Source organism: Chlamydotis macqueenii, chromosome 5 (genome assembly GCF_036417535.1).
Source record: "Chlamydotis macqueenii isolate bChlMac1 chromosome 5, bChlMac1.mat, whole genome shotgun sequence".
Lineage (NCBI taxonomy): Eukaryota > Metazoa > Chordata > Aves > Otidiformes > Otididae > Chlamydotis > Chlamydotis macqueenii.
Genome location: NC_141560.1, coordinates 10,012,501 through 10,029,576, shown reverse-complemented (window position 1 = coordinate 10,029,576; position 17,076 = coordinate 10,012,501). Strand labels below are relative to the sequence as shown.

Sequence of the window (17,076 nt, the reverse complement as noted above, 5' to 3'; positions counted from 1 at the left end):
GCTTCCTGGCCCATTTCCATTTAGTGGCATAGCAACCTAAGGGTTTGTTTCTTCATGTTCCTTCAGGAAAAGTGCAGTGGAACAAGGAATGGGTCCCCAGGCTTTGAGTTTCAAAGTACTGGGTGATGCTCTCCTTCCCCAGGTAAGCTCAAGACCAAGAGCATGCCTGAAGTTCACCATGGAGCCCCACAGGCCAAAACAAGCTGGATGACAGCTCTCCCATCTGCCTGGCAGCACGTTATACAGCTGCAGAACAGCCTGGAACAGAGACAAACTCCAGGGTAGCCTGGGAACAGAGACAAACTCTCTGAGTAATCATCTCTCGGCTGGTTCCCCACAGGTCTAGAGGCTTTGCCAAGTCTCTGCCAGGCTCCTCGTTGCTTCCCCAGCACAGATGACGATGACCGGTGAAGAAGAGGGTGGAGTTGGTCATCTTTATCCACAAACTGCACTTCTGCACAGAAGTTCAGGAGTAACTATGAGCTAAAAACAACCTGACTCGTGTTTTACAGAAGCATGCAGGAAAGTTGGCTGGCTGCAGCCATGTACAAATGCTTTGGAGAACACATTATCTAACACAAGCCTTTGTTCCATGAAGGGCAAATACATACTCAGGGTAATGCCAAGAAAAACCCCAGATGTTTGACTTACCTTTTAAAAATCTATACTATTAAACAAACACAATCAAAGTGAACATGGAAACGATAGAAACTTCATATTTTGGATATGGACTTATTCCAAAATACACTTTTGTTTTTCAGAATTATTATGAAAAGACCCTCTCAAGGAGAACAAAATTAAATCAGCATCTAATGGAAAAATCATCGTTAAGCACCACTGAGAACTGAAAGAGCAGCAGGTTTGTCTTTTGTAAGGACACGCAATAACTGAAAAAAAAAATATAGCAGGAATAAAAGTCTTGAAAAGATTCTTGTACAATAAAGTTAAATTCTGTGCATTTAAGTCTTCAGACAGAACCAAAAATAGCATAAATAGGACTTAAAAAGAAAAAGCTACTGAGATTTACAGTATACAAGGAAATATAACAGAAAGTGTAGAGGCTAAAAAGCAATTTAAAAAAACCCAAAACCAAACAAAAAAATCCTCAAAACCCAAGTTTCTGTCTAAATTGGTCTCCTTAAAAAATATCTGGCAAGTGATTCTGGTTATTCATTTAACTTCCATCTATATTTGAGAGCCTTTGTTTCTATGTTTCAGCTAAATCCCAAGGAGAAAATATTAATGAAGTGCAACATCAATATTAAACTGACACCATTTTTAATTTTTATGAAACTGTGTATTGCTTGCAAGATCCTTTAATCATTTAATGACAAACGTCTATGCTGTACATGTCAAGGGCAATCAGCTATCATTCCACAGAGAAATGATATGCAAATATTTTTTAAAATGTGTGTACTGTAATTTTTTTATATATATAAAGAAAAATATAGTGTGTAAACACCCAGTCAACAGTGAAAGTAGTATTATCACAGGCCAGAAGACTGCAGTTAGTGGATCACAGGAAAAATACTGTTTCTCTACTTGTCCACATAAAAGTAAACAGTGCTCAGCATCCATGTCAATTCCAAGCTCTTTAAGAAGAAACCCACAAACTTCTAGTTTTAGAGTTAAAAAGTTTCTACAGTAAGGACAGCCAGGCTCCAGCACAGGAAAGCGAGCAGGAGCCGCCTTCACTGTGCTCTGCCAAATATCCCATTCATAAGCTCGTGCTTCACCATATTAGGAGCCACAACACAGATTCTGACTGTGGGCGAATCCTCATCTGAAGAAACTCTCCTACTTTTAGGTAACAGATTTCTGTTGTTTACAGATTTGCACATGCACCATCCTCATCTGAGAGGACAGCCACAGTTTTAGGCACCGCTTCTGTTGCCGTTCTGTCTCTACATGACTTCTCTGACTCCCCCCTGCCCCCAAACCTGATTCTACAACAGCGCAAATATACCCACCAAGCTCAAGAAAGTAAGCTCAGCAAAAGCTCTTGGTGTTCACCAGCTCAGCACACACAGATGGGTATTTCTCATTCTCTGACACAGTCAGGATGGAGGCTAGGAACTTCTTTTACTGTGCCGCTTACCTTCAGAGGTCTCTAACAGCCACAGGGAAGGATTTAGGACCTGCACCTACCCTGCTTTCCTGTGACCAGCGCTAGCAGCACAGAGCAGCTCTGGCTGGCTTTAGGAACAGCACAATTTGATGACTCCAGGTTTGGGAGGAAAGGGCCATATTCCTCCCAAAGCCCTGTACACACAGTCTTTGCAGGCTTTCCTGCTCAGAGATTAAGACTTTTGGAAAGCCTAATGCAACTCTCAGCTCTGTATTTCCCCACTTCTTCATTGACCACATATGTGTGACACAAACATAGTAGATCCAGGAACACTGGAAAGGCTCCCACTCCTGAAGCCCCCAACATTGTAACTGCAAAGGAGTCGTGTTTGAGAATGCCGAGGCCTGGGAAGTCTCTAAACTACTGATCACTAGAAAGCTGGAAAAAAAAAATATCTCTCGAAATTTGCCTTTTATGTTTTCCTCAGCTTCAGTTTAGATATCTTATGGGTGAATTGTTTGAGTTTGTCCAAACTCATTCTGAATGGCTCTGGAGGACACAGACACACACCTTAATTACAAATCACCTCCTTTCACAAGGAAAAAACCAAGGAGTTTGCTTTTCATGCAGGTAAAAGCTTCATTGACCCTGATCTTCCTGAGCATCTGCAGCCAAAGTTGTACTCTGGATGTGGAAAGAACCACCATCACTAGAAAGAACGAAGCGCCAGACCTGTGTAGCTGCAAGGACTGATCACCAGTTCCCAGCGACCAGCTTCAATGCTCCAAAGCCACAACTACAACTCTGTGGAGTCACTACATCTTTTAAAAGGCTTTTGTGAAATGCTGCATCTTCTTCCTCTCATCCTTCCTGAATGACAATGTTCAACAGCACCACAGAAGACAGAAGCAGATAGAGTGGCTTATGACAAACCCCATCTGAAAGAGGCTGAACAACCCTGACCTGTGACAAGAGAGCACCAATGCATGTAGTGAAAACACAAGACCAAAATTCAGGGAAACCATCCTGAGTTCTCGCAGTTTTAAAGCCTGCCAAGATTCAGAGCAGGACACTGCTGATTACAAACCCACCCATCCATCTAAACTCAGCCCATTTACATGAAGCGCTCTGATCCATGCCCACTTTCACAGGCTGCGGTCTCCACAACCAGAGAAAGAATAATAAAAGTTTAAAATTTTGCTGGTTTATGTGTGAAAAAATGCTCTGATTACCTCCTTCCATTTGATATGTGTCACAAAGCATTGAAGGGGAATTTCCTTTTAATGTGACCTGAAATATTTACAGAACAGATTTTTTTCCTTCTTAGGAAAATTAGGGCTCACGTTACAAGATTAATAAACTTATATCAATCCCAAAAGAAACTTCAAAATTCCTTTTCTCTTACAAAATGGGTTTTATATGGCCAAATTTAGAAAATAGCCATGATTAAAAGCAGAATGCAATTTATTGTTCTTCACATTTTCCCCATATGCCTGTGAGTTTGAGACTCTGAACACAGAGTGCTAAGACTGCTTCTATATATCCAGCTCAAGCTCAGGTACGACAGGCAATTTTTAAGATTTAATTCACTGACACAGGTCATAATTCCCTAGCTCCTTGATATTTAACATAAAATATCCTCATCGCTGAGCTTCATTCTATCAACCTGCTTTGTTGTAGGGTTTTTTTTGAGGATTTTAGGAGAAGGGACAACACCTCCCAGTTTAATTTTTCTTACGGTTTTGGCTGTCTCCTCCACCCCACTCTGAAGTTCATCAGCAGTTCCTCAATGCTCCCAATCCTGATGTTTTCTGTCACAAACAACATTACGACGACACCAACTTCTGTCCACCACTGGGCTTTGTGGAAGAGGGGATTTCTGTTGAATTACACACTGGTTCCCGAAAGCATCATCAATGAGTTAATGTCAACCAGACTATCGCCTGTTATTTAGCTCTTCACTGAATGCATTTTTGTAACTATTCGGCTGTTTTTCTTCAATATGGCTCCATGAACTCACTATGAGTCAACTACCAAGTATCCCAGGCGCCCACCCCAGCACACAGACCACACAGTAAAAAGAAAACAAAACTATAAGGCCAGGACTCAGCACTTCTACCCCTGGTGCTTCCAGCTCAGTTCTCCATATTGCCTGAAACGCCACGAAGTGCAGGGGATTTGCAGAATCACAACTTCAGTTAAAAAGTTGGGTGAACGGTGATTGGAGAGAAACCAGTATTTAAGAATGGTCCATGAACCAAAAAGCTTGGGAAGCACCAGTGTAATTAGCAAGCTGTGGGCATGTGTGCAGGCTTGTCTAGCCTATAGTTATTTCTATCAGCAGCATGAAAATCATCTGTCCAACAGATCAGAGCCTCATTGGTTCCAAGCCTGCAGAAGATACATGTGAAGAAGTGGCTATTTGTATAAAATGAGCATATTGTGGAGTAATTATTGGCACTGGGAGAACCTTGTAATTAGAAACAAGTGGGCGTTCTTTGTTTGTAAACAAATTGCATTTTGGTTCATCAGAGATGCTCCTTCAAGAACAAATTACAACAGATGCTGCTTGTGTTTGCTGTGATTGAAAGACCCCACCTGAGTAAGCCACAAAAGGGTCACAACTGTATTTAACCCAGCTCTTTCCTGGACAGGAATCCTATTGGCAGGGGCTGCAACCACGCTCACAGAGCACAGTGCCTGGAGGGGCTGCTAATCAATTACACAACCTTCTCCTGGAGGTCCCCTCGCAGGCAGCGGGTTCAGAAGGGGTGTGCAGCTGTTGTCACCTAGTACAAGGCTCGCGATGTCCCTGACTACAGCTGTTCTTGGTTCCCCATGTCACTGCTAAGTTGAGTCCTCTGGTAGTACAAACTGGATTTGCATTACAAGACCCCTCAACGGGATTTTCCATCAAAACCAGCAATAGAAATAGCATACAGTGATGACAAAAATCCTTGCTACAAGTATCCATCGACTGACAAAATCCATTTTCCTGCTATGTGCACGCACACACACAGACTAAGTAAACATCAGACAGCAAATCACAATACTCTGCTTGCACCTCACATGAAAGATTTCCTGCTTGGAGCCCATTTATGCTGGAAGGTTCAGGACAGGAGAGCAGGGGCAGAGTCACAATATTATGTTGACAAGATGGTAGGTTTTTAAACTGATGTTTATCTTTGTGAGAAGGTCAACATCCTTTTTGGATCTTGTTCTACTTTGTTTGTTTGCCATTAAGGGCTTGGGTTTTTTGTTTTGTTTTGTTTTTCTGTTTTTATATCAAGGGTTATTTTTTAAATAATACAGCATAGCAAAAAGGAGGAAACAGGAAAAGTCAATTAAGAGTGGTACAAACTCCACCACAAACATGGTACAAACACCACCACCTGCTGTCCAAAGCAGGATGCTAAATCACTGGCACAGATTTAAACAAAAATTCAGAAAACGGACAGCAGCCTGAACTGGGACAGAAGGTGAAAGCATCCCCTGTAGAGCAGCTCATAACGCGCAGCAGCCACTGGATTCATTATGACCGAAGGCAGGGGTAACTTGCTTTGTCCCAGGCTGTAGTTTTGCGTTAATACCAGCCATCATATTCTGAAGCTCAGCCTTCTGATCACCAAAGCTGTTTCACGTCGCTATTTGCGGTGTCAGCTCATTTAACAGTTAAGACAAACACAAGTAGGTCCACTTGCTGTATTTTGGTAGATGATAATTTTGAATGGATTAGAAACACTACTATAATTTTGTCTGGAACACCTTCCTCAACAAAAATGTCTGGCATGTGTGCATTCAACAGCCCTTTGCACAGTATCATTTTCAATTGTTTTTCAATAATGGCAATACGGGTCTCTCATACTGCAGCACGGAAACAGTCACTTGTTTTGAAGACAGTTCCCTTTCATAGGCACATCTCTGCATAACACAACTATTAACTTCTTTGTGAAGGCTTTAGCAGAGAGGTTTTTTCCTTGATTTATTTTTATTTTAGCATTTCTGAGGGGGACGAGTGCTTACGAATGCAAGTATTAAGCAACAGTCTCACCTTTGTTTAGGATCTTTCTTCAGCAAACCTGACAAGAGAGATTTTGCTTCAGGCGACAAAGTGCGTGGAAATCTAATCTCCTCCATAAGGATGAGTTCAAAGAGCTTTTCATGGTCCTGATTGTAGAAAGGGAGCCGGCCACACATCATTTCATACATCACAACTCCTAAACCCCACCAGTCCACTGCACGACCGTAGTCATTATCTTCCAGCACCTGCAGAAATGTAAGGAAAAGGCAGCTTTAGAAGACATTTCCAAACCAGGTACAAATATTAGAATTCAAGAGGCAAAATTTACCCCAGCAAAGTCATCTTTTCACGTGTCACAGCTGAATCTACCAGCAGAGTATTTGCAGAAGATTCATTTGAAAAGAAGTGGCATCCATGTTCACTGTTCTAGGTGAGCAGGAGGGGGGAAAAGGACACAGCAGGTATATTATGGCAGCTTCCTTCTCCTCTTCCTCCCACCTTCCCTCACATTACGACCATAAGCACAATCTTTGAAAGCCCAAAAGGCTGAGAACTGTTCTCATATTACAGAGCCAGCTGTTAAATTCTCACTTATTTGTCACCAACTGCTCCATATGGGATTCATTTTTTAAAAAAATACCTAAGCCACCAAGGAGGCAGTATGGGGAGAAACGACCATCAACCTGTTACCTCCAAAGTGACAAGCCCATCATCTTCATATCAACCTGCACCCACCAAAGGGTGGCTCTGCACATACTGAAAGACCACCCACAAATACTAACTTACTGATCTACATTAGACACTAAGAGCCAGAATGCCACTCCTAACATTTGACTGTCTGTAAGGCTGTAAAACAGCAGCCAAATTGTCTGGAAATGTTTCCACTCCTCTCCCTTGCGTCCTCCAAAGGCACTTGCTCAGTAGCTCTAACATTCCTGCCTCTGCTTAGAGGGCTGCAAATGCAGGAATTATCCGTGGGGTGGACTTCTGCTAGGTCTCACAGCAGGAAGAGTCCAGCACAGTTCATTTTTCCCTTCCCCTGGGCCCTTCTACCTAAGCCCCGGCTGCTGCAAGGACTCAGAACCCCAGCAGTGCCCTCCATCTCTCCTGCTTACTGTGCCCTGTCGCAGTGCATTTCTGATCTTCTGCACTGAAGGCTGCTGAAGGGAGTGGGGAGTGTTTTGTGGCTTGTGCGCTGGATGTTACGAGGACTTCTCTAGACTTGGTGTCTCCTATGCAGTTGTCTGTAGCTGACACCAACAGTCTCATGTTCCAGACCCTGTCCTCAGGTTTTAGTTGTCATCTTTACTCTTCTCATGGGTCTGCACTGAACTGCCTGCTCTTGCTAAGAGCACAAAGCACAACCGCACCACCATTGTGTTTTTGTAGCAATGCAAAGCTCACACAGACACCGTGCAACAAGAATTAGAATTATTTACATTCAAAATTAAAATGATGAAAAAGCCAAAAGAAGTCAACACAAGTTTAACAAAAGTGGGATCTGAATCTCTTACAAAACTTGATAAAGGTTTTGCACACAAAAAAAGCAGCATTGAGACACTCCACATAACAACTGTTTGCACTCTGCCTCTCTTTATTCTCTAATTATTCCCCTTAATTATCTGAACGAGGAAAAGGGCCTGCAGTAAAAATCAAAAGGCTGCCAGGTATTAGATTACCCCACGTTGGTCTATTTACGGCATCCCCTGCCGTATGATTCACACCAAACGACAGCTGGCTCTGCAGCTGCCCTGTATATGTATACGGCCGACACAGCTGCTGGCCGGACAGGATTCCAGGAGCTGGCCCCATCCTTCCCGAGGCATCGCGGCCCTTCAGCTCACAGGAGATATTGTGTGACAGTGCAGTTACCGCTCTCTGAGTCACCCCCTTCAGTAAGTGCTTCCTGTTCACACTCCCTTACACTTGGGTTACCTAAAATAAAACAGTCACAGGGCCTCCAATTTGTATTTTTATTTTTTTAAACTGCTGCAAGAGATGCAATAGGAGAGGACTGAAAGAAAAAAAAAAATCAAAACACAGAGGTCTTCATTGTGTATGCAATAAATGCTACAGGTGCTTTCAAAATGCAGAAAATGCTTCAAATGTTACTACAGTAAGTGTATCAATACTCTGTGCTACAGATTACTAACTACAACTCTTTCCTTCATCTCCATTAATTATAAACAGATTATAAATTTTTTTTTTCTTCAAAGTGCCTTATCACAACAAGTTCATACTAGTGGTTGCACAAAAGGGAGCAATGGTGTTAGTATCAAAAATACACCGTAACAAAATAGGTATTGCAGTCATCCATGATTTATTGCAACACACAGGATAGCTGGGGAGCAGTGAAGTAACAAGGTCATTTCACTTAAATTCAAGGATCATCATTTCCTAACGAGCGGCTCTAGACTGCTGTGAGATGGAATTTGAAAGAGAAGGCACAACAGCTGTAAACATCACAGCCATCAATGCCTCTGACACATCGAAGCTGACATGGTTCAGTCAGTCAGCCACGCACAAGATTCCAGTATGAACCTAAAAACAACGATGCAGCAACTGTACAAACATGCTGCTATGCCGGACTCAAGTTAAAATGTAGACAAGAAGAATGAGACCCCTGCTTTTAAGGATGTATGACCTTAAACGCACAGAATATCGCTCGTGCACAATTTCCAGATTTTTTGCATGCTATTGACCAGATGACAAAAGCCTCCAGAATTTAACACTCCAGCTCACAGATGGGATTTGCAAGGGAGGGAAAGAGCTGGGTTAATCAAAAGGATTTGTCCTTCAGGTTTTTGGATGGGCCAAGTCAGCATAAATATTAAAAAGACAAATAATAGCAAATAATATAAAAGAAAGAACAACACAACTTCTGCATAGGGAATCCCCACATTCTAAGTTAGGAAAAACCAAAATAAATAAATATTTTTAGTCTCCTCATAAAATCCTTGATGAGAAACTGAAGTTCAGCAATTGATTTTAAGAAGGAAGCAAAAATAAAAGTCATGTTTGTGAATAATAAACACTCTGTCATGCTGCTGATTACTCCCTGCATCAGTAAATCTCAAATTGTGCTGCACGGACCCCAATTTAGATTCACTGAAGACTTGTGGTGATCCATGGAGAGCTGGCAGCTATCATGAGACTGACTCCACCTTCTTGCTGCAAGCTACTTTGACAGGTGCCCATGTTCTTCATTGTTATGAAGAGACGGGAGGCCCTTGAAAGCAGCTGGGAGTTAAAAAAAAAAAAAAAAAAACCCACAAAAAAACAAATAAACAAAAAACAAGAGCACCCTGACAGGGCTATGCAAGTGGAGAGCACAAAAGCACTGATCAGCAAAGACGTCAGCTCTCAGCAGAAGAGAGCTCCTCCACTTTGGTTTTCCGTACTTTGTACTTCTGCATACTTGAACTCCAGAAAGGTTTGCAATGCCCAAGTCTCCCACCACAGAGAAAGGCTACCTCCTGGTTGTGCCAACAGTATATAACCTGCCCAAGACTTGCTTCTGCCTGTGCTTCAAACCAGATGGAAGTCTTCACGCCAGGGTAGCAAAGCACCCACTGCAAGGCAAGCAGCCCTTCTGCGAGGCACACCGTGCTAGCTCAGGCTGAGCGCCCTACTAATTCCAGACAGCTCAGAGCGTGGGCAGAGAAAACTAGCGTCTGCCTGCAAAACACCATGTATACATATACCCTGTATCACACGATTTCGCTTTTGATCTGCCTGCAACTAACTCACGGCTATAACACCACCTGTGTTGCACAACTCTCAGAAGGAGTATTTCCAGGATGAAAGTTGCAAGCACACATTCACCTTTTATGCTTTAAAAAAAAAAAAAAAAAAAAAAAAAAAAAAAAGACAGAGAGAGAGAGAGAAATTACTACAAAAAAAAATTCCCCAAAACAGTTTTGGGACTGAGATCCCCTGCTTAGATTCATTTTCGCTAAAAGTGAAAAGTTCAAATTAACACTGAGAAACACCTCATGCTCTTAAAGTCACAAAACAGTAGGCACTTTTCATAGAATGGTTTGGCTTGGAAGCGACCTTAAAGATCATCTAGTTCCAGCCCTTCTGCCCTGGGCAGGGGCACCTTCCACCAGACCAGGTCACTCAAAATTCCATCCAACCCGGCCTTGGATGTTTCCAGAGAGTGGGCATCTGCAACTTCTCTGGGCAGCCTGTCCCAGTGCCTCACCACCCTCACAGTAAAGAATTTCTTCCTTATATCTAACCTAAATCTACCCTCTTTTAGTTTAAAGCCATTACCCCTTGTCCTTCTCAAAAGTTCACTCCAGTTTTCTTGCAGGCCCCCTTAAGGTACTGGAAGATCGCTATAAGGTCTCCCCAGGGCCTTCTCTTCTCCAGGCAGAACAACCCCAACTCTCTCAGCCTGTCCTCACAGGAGAGGTGCTCCAGCCCTCTGATCATTTTTTGTGGCCCTCCTCTGGACTTGATCCAACAGGTCCATGATTTTCTTACGTTGGGGGCTCCAGAGCTGGACACAGTACTGCAGGCGGGGTCTCATGAGAGCTGAGTAGAGGGAAAGAATCACCTCCCTCAACCTGCTGGCCACATTTATTTTGATGCAGCCCAGGATGCAGTTGGCTTTCTGGGCTGCAAGTGCACATTGCTGGCCCATGTTGAGCTTCTCCTCAATCAAAACTCCCAAGTCCTACTCCTCAGGACTGCTCTCAATCCATTCTCCAGCCAGCCTGTATTTGTGCTTGGGATTGCCCTGACCCATATGCAGGACCTTGCGCTTAGCCTTGTTGAACCTCATGAAGTTTGCACAGGCCCACCTCTCCAGCCTGTCAAGGTCCCTCTGGATGGCATCCCTTCCCTCCAGCATGTCAATGGCACCACAAACCTTGGTATTGTTCAACAACTTGCTGAGGGTGCGCTCAATCCCACTGTCCATGTCACCAACAAAGATGTTAAACAGCGCCAGATGTTAAGCAGTTTTAATGCATACCATGCCAAATACTGCACAAGAAGCTTGCTCTGTCCTGTTTCTGAAAACACGTCACCTTATATGGTCTTCAAAGAGTAAAAGAATTGGTTAATACTTTTACTTCTTAACCAAAGTCCTATTGATAGCTTTTAAATATGCCAACACACAGCAAACAAATTGCAAAAGTCACCAATCCATCAAGTAGTATTTTAAGTAATTTAAAATATTTTTTCTAATTAGATTTTTGACACAAAAAGCAAGCACTGTTCCACTAAAATGTAAATAGCCCTAAACTGAATGGAAGATACTACCCTGCCTGAAAATTATCACACTTCATTATGCAAAAGATATGTCCCAGAACATGATGAATAGAAGATTCTCACTATGTGTTGTAACGTAACGGTAGTTACTGTATAAACACATTCTGGCACAGGAATTATTCTGTATCACTACTGCTATCATGGATCATGTTTAAGAATATAATTTAGTACAATAACCAACATAAGCATACCTCTGGTGCAAGATACTCTGGAGTGCCACAGAAAGTCTTCATTGTTGCTCCATCCTTGATACCTTCTTTACATAGTCCAAAGTCTGTTATTTTTATGTGTCCGTCTTTATCCAGCATAAGATTTTCCAACTGAGAAGAAAATCCAAATGAAGAACATTATTACGTATAACGTACGCTGCTCCTGAGCAAGTCAGTGAAAGACATGAATTTCTGCAGATCAGTTTTCAACCTCGTTCTCATTGGGGTCAGAACGATAGGAGCTGCCAAAGCACACATGATGTAAATATACACTTATATCACTTTCCTGAGTTCTTTAGGAAACGTTACATAACTAATTTGCAGTCTTTGGGTAACTGATTATATATACAGAAAGAATGCAGAATGCAGACATTCTATTTATGCTTCTACAATATTATCACCAACAAAACACCAGTTCTTTTAAAATATATTAAGTATTCCCACTCTCTATACAACTTCATCCCTGCTTTTACTCTAAATTATTTTATGAAATATTCTGTACCAGTAAAGGACAGCAAATAAAAGAAAAATCAAATGCAAGGCTGAGGAACCACTTCCAAAGAGACTCTTTACATGAGAACTGCTTTATACTCAGCACTTAGAATCTATCCTGGCCTGTGCCACTAATTTTTGAGAAAGCCATCCAGATTTCAGGAAAGAGATTGCACTGTGTATGAAACAAAGTACACTTTCAAAGGAATCATGCTGATAGGGAAGACAAAATCTCAGCAGGAATCCCAAAATTACTTTGATGTATCCTGAAAACATTACATACCACACCTCATTTTAGATTGCTCCTAGTGTCCCCTCATCTTCTCCTGAGGACACCTCTCAGGAAAGAAGAAAAAAAAAAAAAAAAAAGTTTGTTTGCCTGAGATTTCTTGTTTGGTTGTCGTTTTTTTTTTCCCCTTCTCTGCTCACCAAACAAATAAGCAACTTGAAGCTTCATCCGGTTTTCTAACAGCAAGCAGGTACTATGAAGATAGTGCTGTACAGGACATTGCAAGGAAGCACAACGTCTACACAGTATGTATTTGCATCTATCTGATAAGACATGGGATGAAGAGCCCAGGGTTATGTTTCTCCACACAGAAGTGCCAGCAAGGTTTGTCTTAGAACATAAGCAGGCAAGTGAAAATGCAACCCAAGTAGCTCAGTACCGCTTCATATTCTCTGAAATGCATTACACAAGCTCTTAGACTATAAAAGTGTTTAGACATTCTGTGAAGTCAAGTTCAACAGCTGCAATAACTGTTACATTAAAGTTCAGTCAGGAAAGGCTTTCTTATAGTTCAAGCTTCAAAAAGCCAGAAAGTCTAGGAAATTATTTTTCTACGTACCTTCAAATCTCTATAAACCACATTCTTCTCTGAATGCAGGTAATCCAGTGCTGAAACAATCTCAGCTCCATAAAACCGAGCCCGGTCTTCAGAAAAGACTCGCTCTCTTGACAGATGGAAGAACAACTACAAGAATAATAATTTGTTACATTTAGATTGCACATGTTTCAGAGTTATGTCTCGCACTTCGCAGGCCATCCTGCTTGGAATGCGATACTACCTAAGAGAAATCCCTTCCAACCCTCACCCAGTTGTGTTCCCAAATGTGTTAAAAAGCATGATACATTAAATGCCTATACAATTTTATCTTATATTCACAGAGGCACACTGATAACCAGTTTGTGTGCTGCACATTCTTGTACGTACAGAAAATTATAAAACCCCAATTTGATTGAACTGCAATTATATATTAAAACTACAGCTTAATGCATGATTTAGAGACATGCTGATATTCCCACTTTTCCTTCCTACCTGTCTAACTGTAGCTTGCTATGTTTCTAGTTCTCCCTCCAAAGTAACATGTGCTCACAATATTCATTAATAAGTATTAAAAGCTGTCCAAAGGGGAACCAGAAAGCAACCTTGCCTTCTTGAATTACCAAACGTCAGATTACAATATGTTGCTCTCATGTAAAATATGAGCCTACACTCAAATGCTCTATTCTGTAAAAATAAAGAAAATTAAGAGTCTTAATTCTTAATATCAGTTAAACCCGCAAACAGCTCTGTTTAACTGGGACAACTTGGATTAATTTGAATTGCAAACATGGACCTGAGCTAAATAATGTCAAGCTGAATTAGTAGTAGTACAGGAAAATCCTAAAGTATTAAACAAAAATTAAAGTATTAAAAAAAGTTATTACATTTCCCTTACCTCCCCTCCATTAGCATACTCCATAACAAAACACAAGCGATCATGTGTCTGAAACGAATACTTTAAAGCCTGAAACAGATTTAAACCAAAACTTAAAGGACAGATCACACTGACACTTATAAAAGCATTTTTAATAATTTTTCAGAAATACAGCAGACATGAAATTGCCTATTTGAGCAGACTTTTTGTCCTTGGCTCTTATATAATACTTACACCTTCCTGTTGCACCAACTTATTTCACTAAATATATTTAAGAAAACATTAGAAGCTTGCAGAAGCTGTCAATAATGCCTGTAATGCTGTGAAACAAAGTCCTGGCCCGTTAACAGTGATACAAAACATACCGATAGCAGCTCTGAAGTTCCCCCCCCCAGGCCACAAGCTCCCACAGTTTCATCTCACAGACAAGAGGCCACAATCAAACCCCAGAGCACAAGGTTTTACTGCACTGGCTACAAGCCCTTCTATATGAAACACATGTATATTTACACACACCAGTGCTCTGATCTCTGCGCTGCTGCCTGCAACTGCACCCTGTTGACAGCCTGCCAGAGGATTGAGCAATGCTGTCAATATCAATTTGTGAGCAATTCACAAAAACAGACTGGACAGAGGGTGTGATGGAGCATCACAAGGTGCCTTTGTACAGTCCTGTCACGTGTATTCCTGTGGCAAGGGTAACATCAACTTGTTTGCCACAACCTTCAGTTTCTTGGTCATAACCCAGTCTTGTAGCTGACTTCTCAAGATAGACCTTGTTTTTGATATTTGGGTTTATGAAAATATTAAAAAGAAAATACTTCACATGATATCACTGTCTTCATTACTCAGGGTGGCATTTTTAAACCAGTCATATTTTTGCAGAGAAAGGGAGGATAGAGTTTTAGACATGTCAACAAACATGCACTGATTATCCCAAATACAGCCAACGTTTACTTCCAGAGGCCACGCTTAAAAGGCCTAAATTCCAGCTAAGCCCTTGTGTACCTGGATAAAGGAAACAACCAGGATCCTACACAGGTCTCTTAGAGGGGTTAAGCAGTTGGAAACCATTCAGAGACAATTTGTAATAAATCCTAGGAACAAAATCCTGAGGTAGAACTGAAGTATCTGAACTCAACCCAGAGAGAATGCTGGCACTGGAGGTCTAAACTGAGAGCATGGTTTGATTTTACAGCTAAGCCAAACCAAAGGGAAAGCAGTGGATAAAGCACAGTCCTGCTCTTCCCTGTCCCATCCCACATGCTCCTCCCACTATCCTTCGGCTGCCATTACCAGTGCTCTGATTCCATAGTGAGCTGCTTCTGGGAGCTTAAAAAAGCAACAAAGAAAGGCAAAATTAAAGGGTTTTTCCCCTACTAGATCTTCCTGAACTTGTTTGTCACAAGGTCAGGGTCACCCTGATCTTTGCTACAAGAAACCAACATTTGGAAGACAAGGAAAACAGATAACTTCTCTCAAAGACAACAAGTCATTAATGGGTGAGCCGTAACATCAAACCACACCCTGAAACACTGTCTTCAAGAGGTACCAAGGACCTGCTCTGCAAGAATCAGAAGACTTAAAACAGCATTTTAACTTTGTGCTTCCTAAAAATGGAAGGGTACAAAAATACACAACCACTCTGAAAACACAGATCTCAGATATATTATATAAGTAACAAAAAAATAAGGAAAGTCTTGGTTGTCATGATGTCAAGTTACACTCAGCAGAGGGAGAAATGCTTACTGTTAAGAATGGATGCCGTGAGTTCTGTAAAACACGGTTTTCTGTCAGCGTGTGCGCTACTTCATCCTGAAACACAAGCAGAAGGAAATCAGCAAAGTGATTCCCCAGATCAGGGGTCCATTTCAAACACTAACAGAGCAATTATTTACAAGGACTTAGAGAATCCTTGGTATGACTTTCCTAAAGATTGTATCAAGGTTGAACCACATCCCCAAGTTTCCCATCTACTCACCTTTGCTACAATAACTTCCTTCTTCAGAATTTTCATAGCATAATAACGCCCGGTTGCTTTTTCTTTAACTAAAATGACCTTTCCAAAAGTGCCTTTTCCCAGTAGTTTAAGGTATTCAAACTCATTCATGGTCTGTTAATGATACAGATAAACAAGAATTGAATTACAGGAACTAACAACAAGTATATCATTCTCAGACTAGAACTTCTCATTCACATAAGAATACATTGCATATGTGGGTTTTTTAACTTAGTTTTTTGCTTAGTAGAATTCAAGAAGAGAAATAATTCTTCCATAAAAATGAATGCCAGTGCACTACCAAAGATAATCATTCAAACTATTTAGGGAAAACAATAAGCTTTCAATTAACAGAACACTCTTTCAGGTGACTCAATACTTAACTGTGCAAATACAACTCAACATACTATCAATCCATAGACACTTTGACCACTTTGTCAGTGCAGACATTCACTAAAAGGCACATGTTGCTCTGATTCCAGGGATTAAACCCATACCTTTCTTCTGATGTTCCCTACCTCTCTAGAAGACCAGCTTTCTTGTGCTTCATTGAACAGCACCAAAACAGCAGCGACAATTCAGAGTGACGTGGAAGTAGCCACCCACATCAGTCTAAAATCACTGACACGACACAAGGCTGGCATACATATTTAGTGACAACACTGGTGGATGGCTATCTTTTTTCTTTAAAAACTTAATCAACTTTTCCAAAAAGGAAACAAACTTATGAAAGTAAGTGGGGATGACAATGGCGAGGTAAGGACACAAAGAAGTGCCTTGGTACAATCCACAGTCGTAGCATTTGCATGGGAGAAGGTTCTGTCGATTATCTCTTACAAGAGCAGATGGGAATGCTTTGGAAAAACGAAACCCAAACAGGAGACCATGAGGGAGTAGAAAGAAGTGAAGGGAGGTTGAAGACAGATACCTAAAAGGGCTCCACAGATCAGAGATCTCCTGTGTCACATACTCCTTTCATTGAAGGCCATTGCTGAGCCAGCCTCCTGCATTCAGACAATGCTGTGCCTGATGCAAAAACCCAAAACACTATGGACAGACACCACAGCGTCTGTCTGGTAGTTAGCCTAAACCCTTAAGCCAGAGCAATTAATCCAGACCCACCCTAAATCCTGCAAATCCACTGGAGTATCTTTGCACCAGCCTGCAAAGAATTTACTCAGTCATATGGTCCAGCAGGAGCTATGATTTCAGGCTCTGTATGACAGGAAAATAGACAAACCAATTCCAAACTTGAGCTGACCTTGAAATCCATACAGTAAGGACATTTGAACTCAGAATTCCA

General features: G+C 41.5%; 1 protein-coding gene across 3 annotated transcripts in view; it reads right to left on the bottom strand.

Annotated features, from left to right (window-relative positions):
* The window catches only part of AKT1 (AKT serine/threonine kinase 1), a 75,629-nt gene that overhangs the window by 8,521 nt on the left and 50,032 nt on the right, over positions 1-17,076 (bottom strand). For all 3 annotated transcript variants that reach the window (XM_086749069.1, XM_086749071.1, XM_086749070.1), the window contains exons 6-11: positions 15,756-15,887; positions 15,524-15,589; positions 13,796-13,864; positions 12,922-13,047; positions 11,564-11,692; positions 6,120-6,334 (exon numbers count right to left, since the gene is read on the bottom strand). In XM_086749069.1, coding sequence (XP_086605195.1) covers positions 6,120-6,334; positions 11,564-11,692; positions 12,922-13,047; positions 13,796-13,864; positions 15,524-15,589; positions 15,756-15,887 — 737 coding nt within the window. The remainder of the gene's footprint in view (positions 1-6,119; positions 6,335-11,563; positions 11,693-12,921; positions 13,048-13,795; positions 13,865-15,523; positions 15,590-15,755; positions 15,888-17,076) is intronic.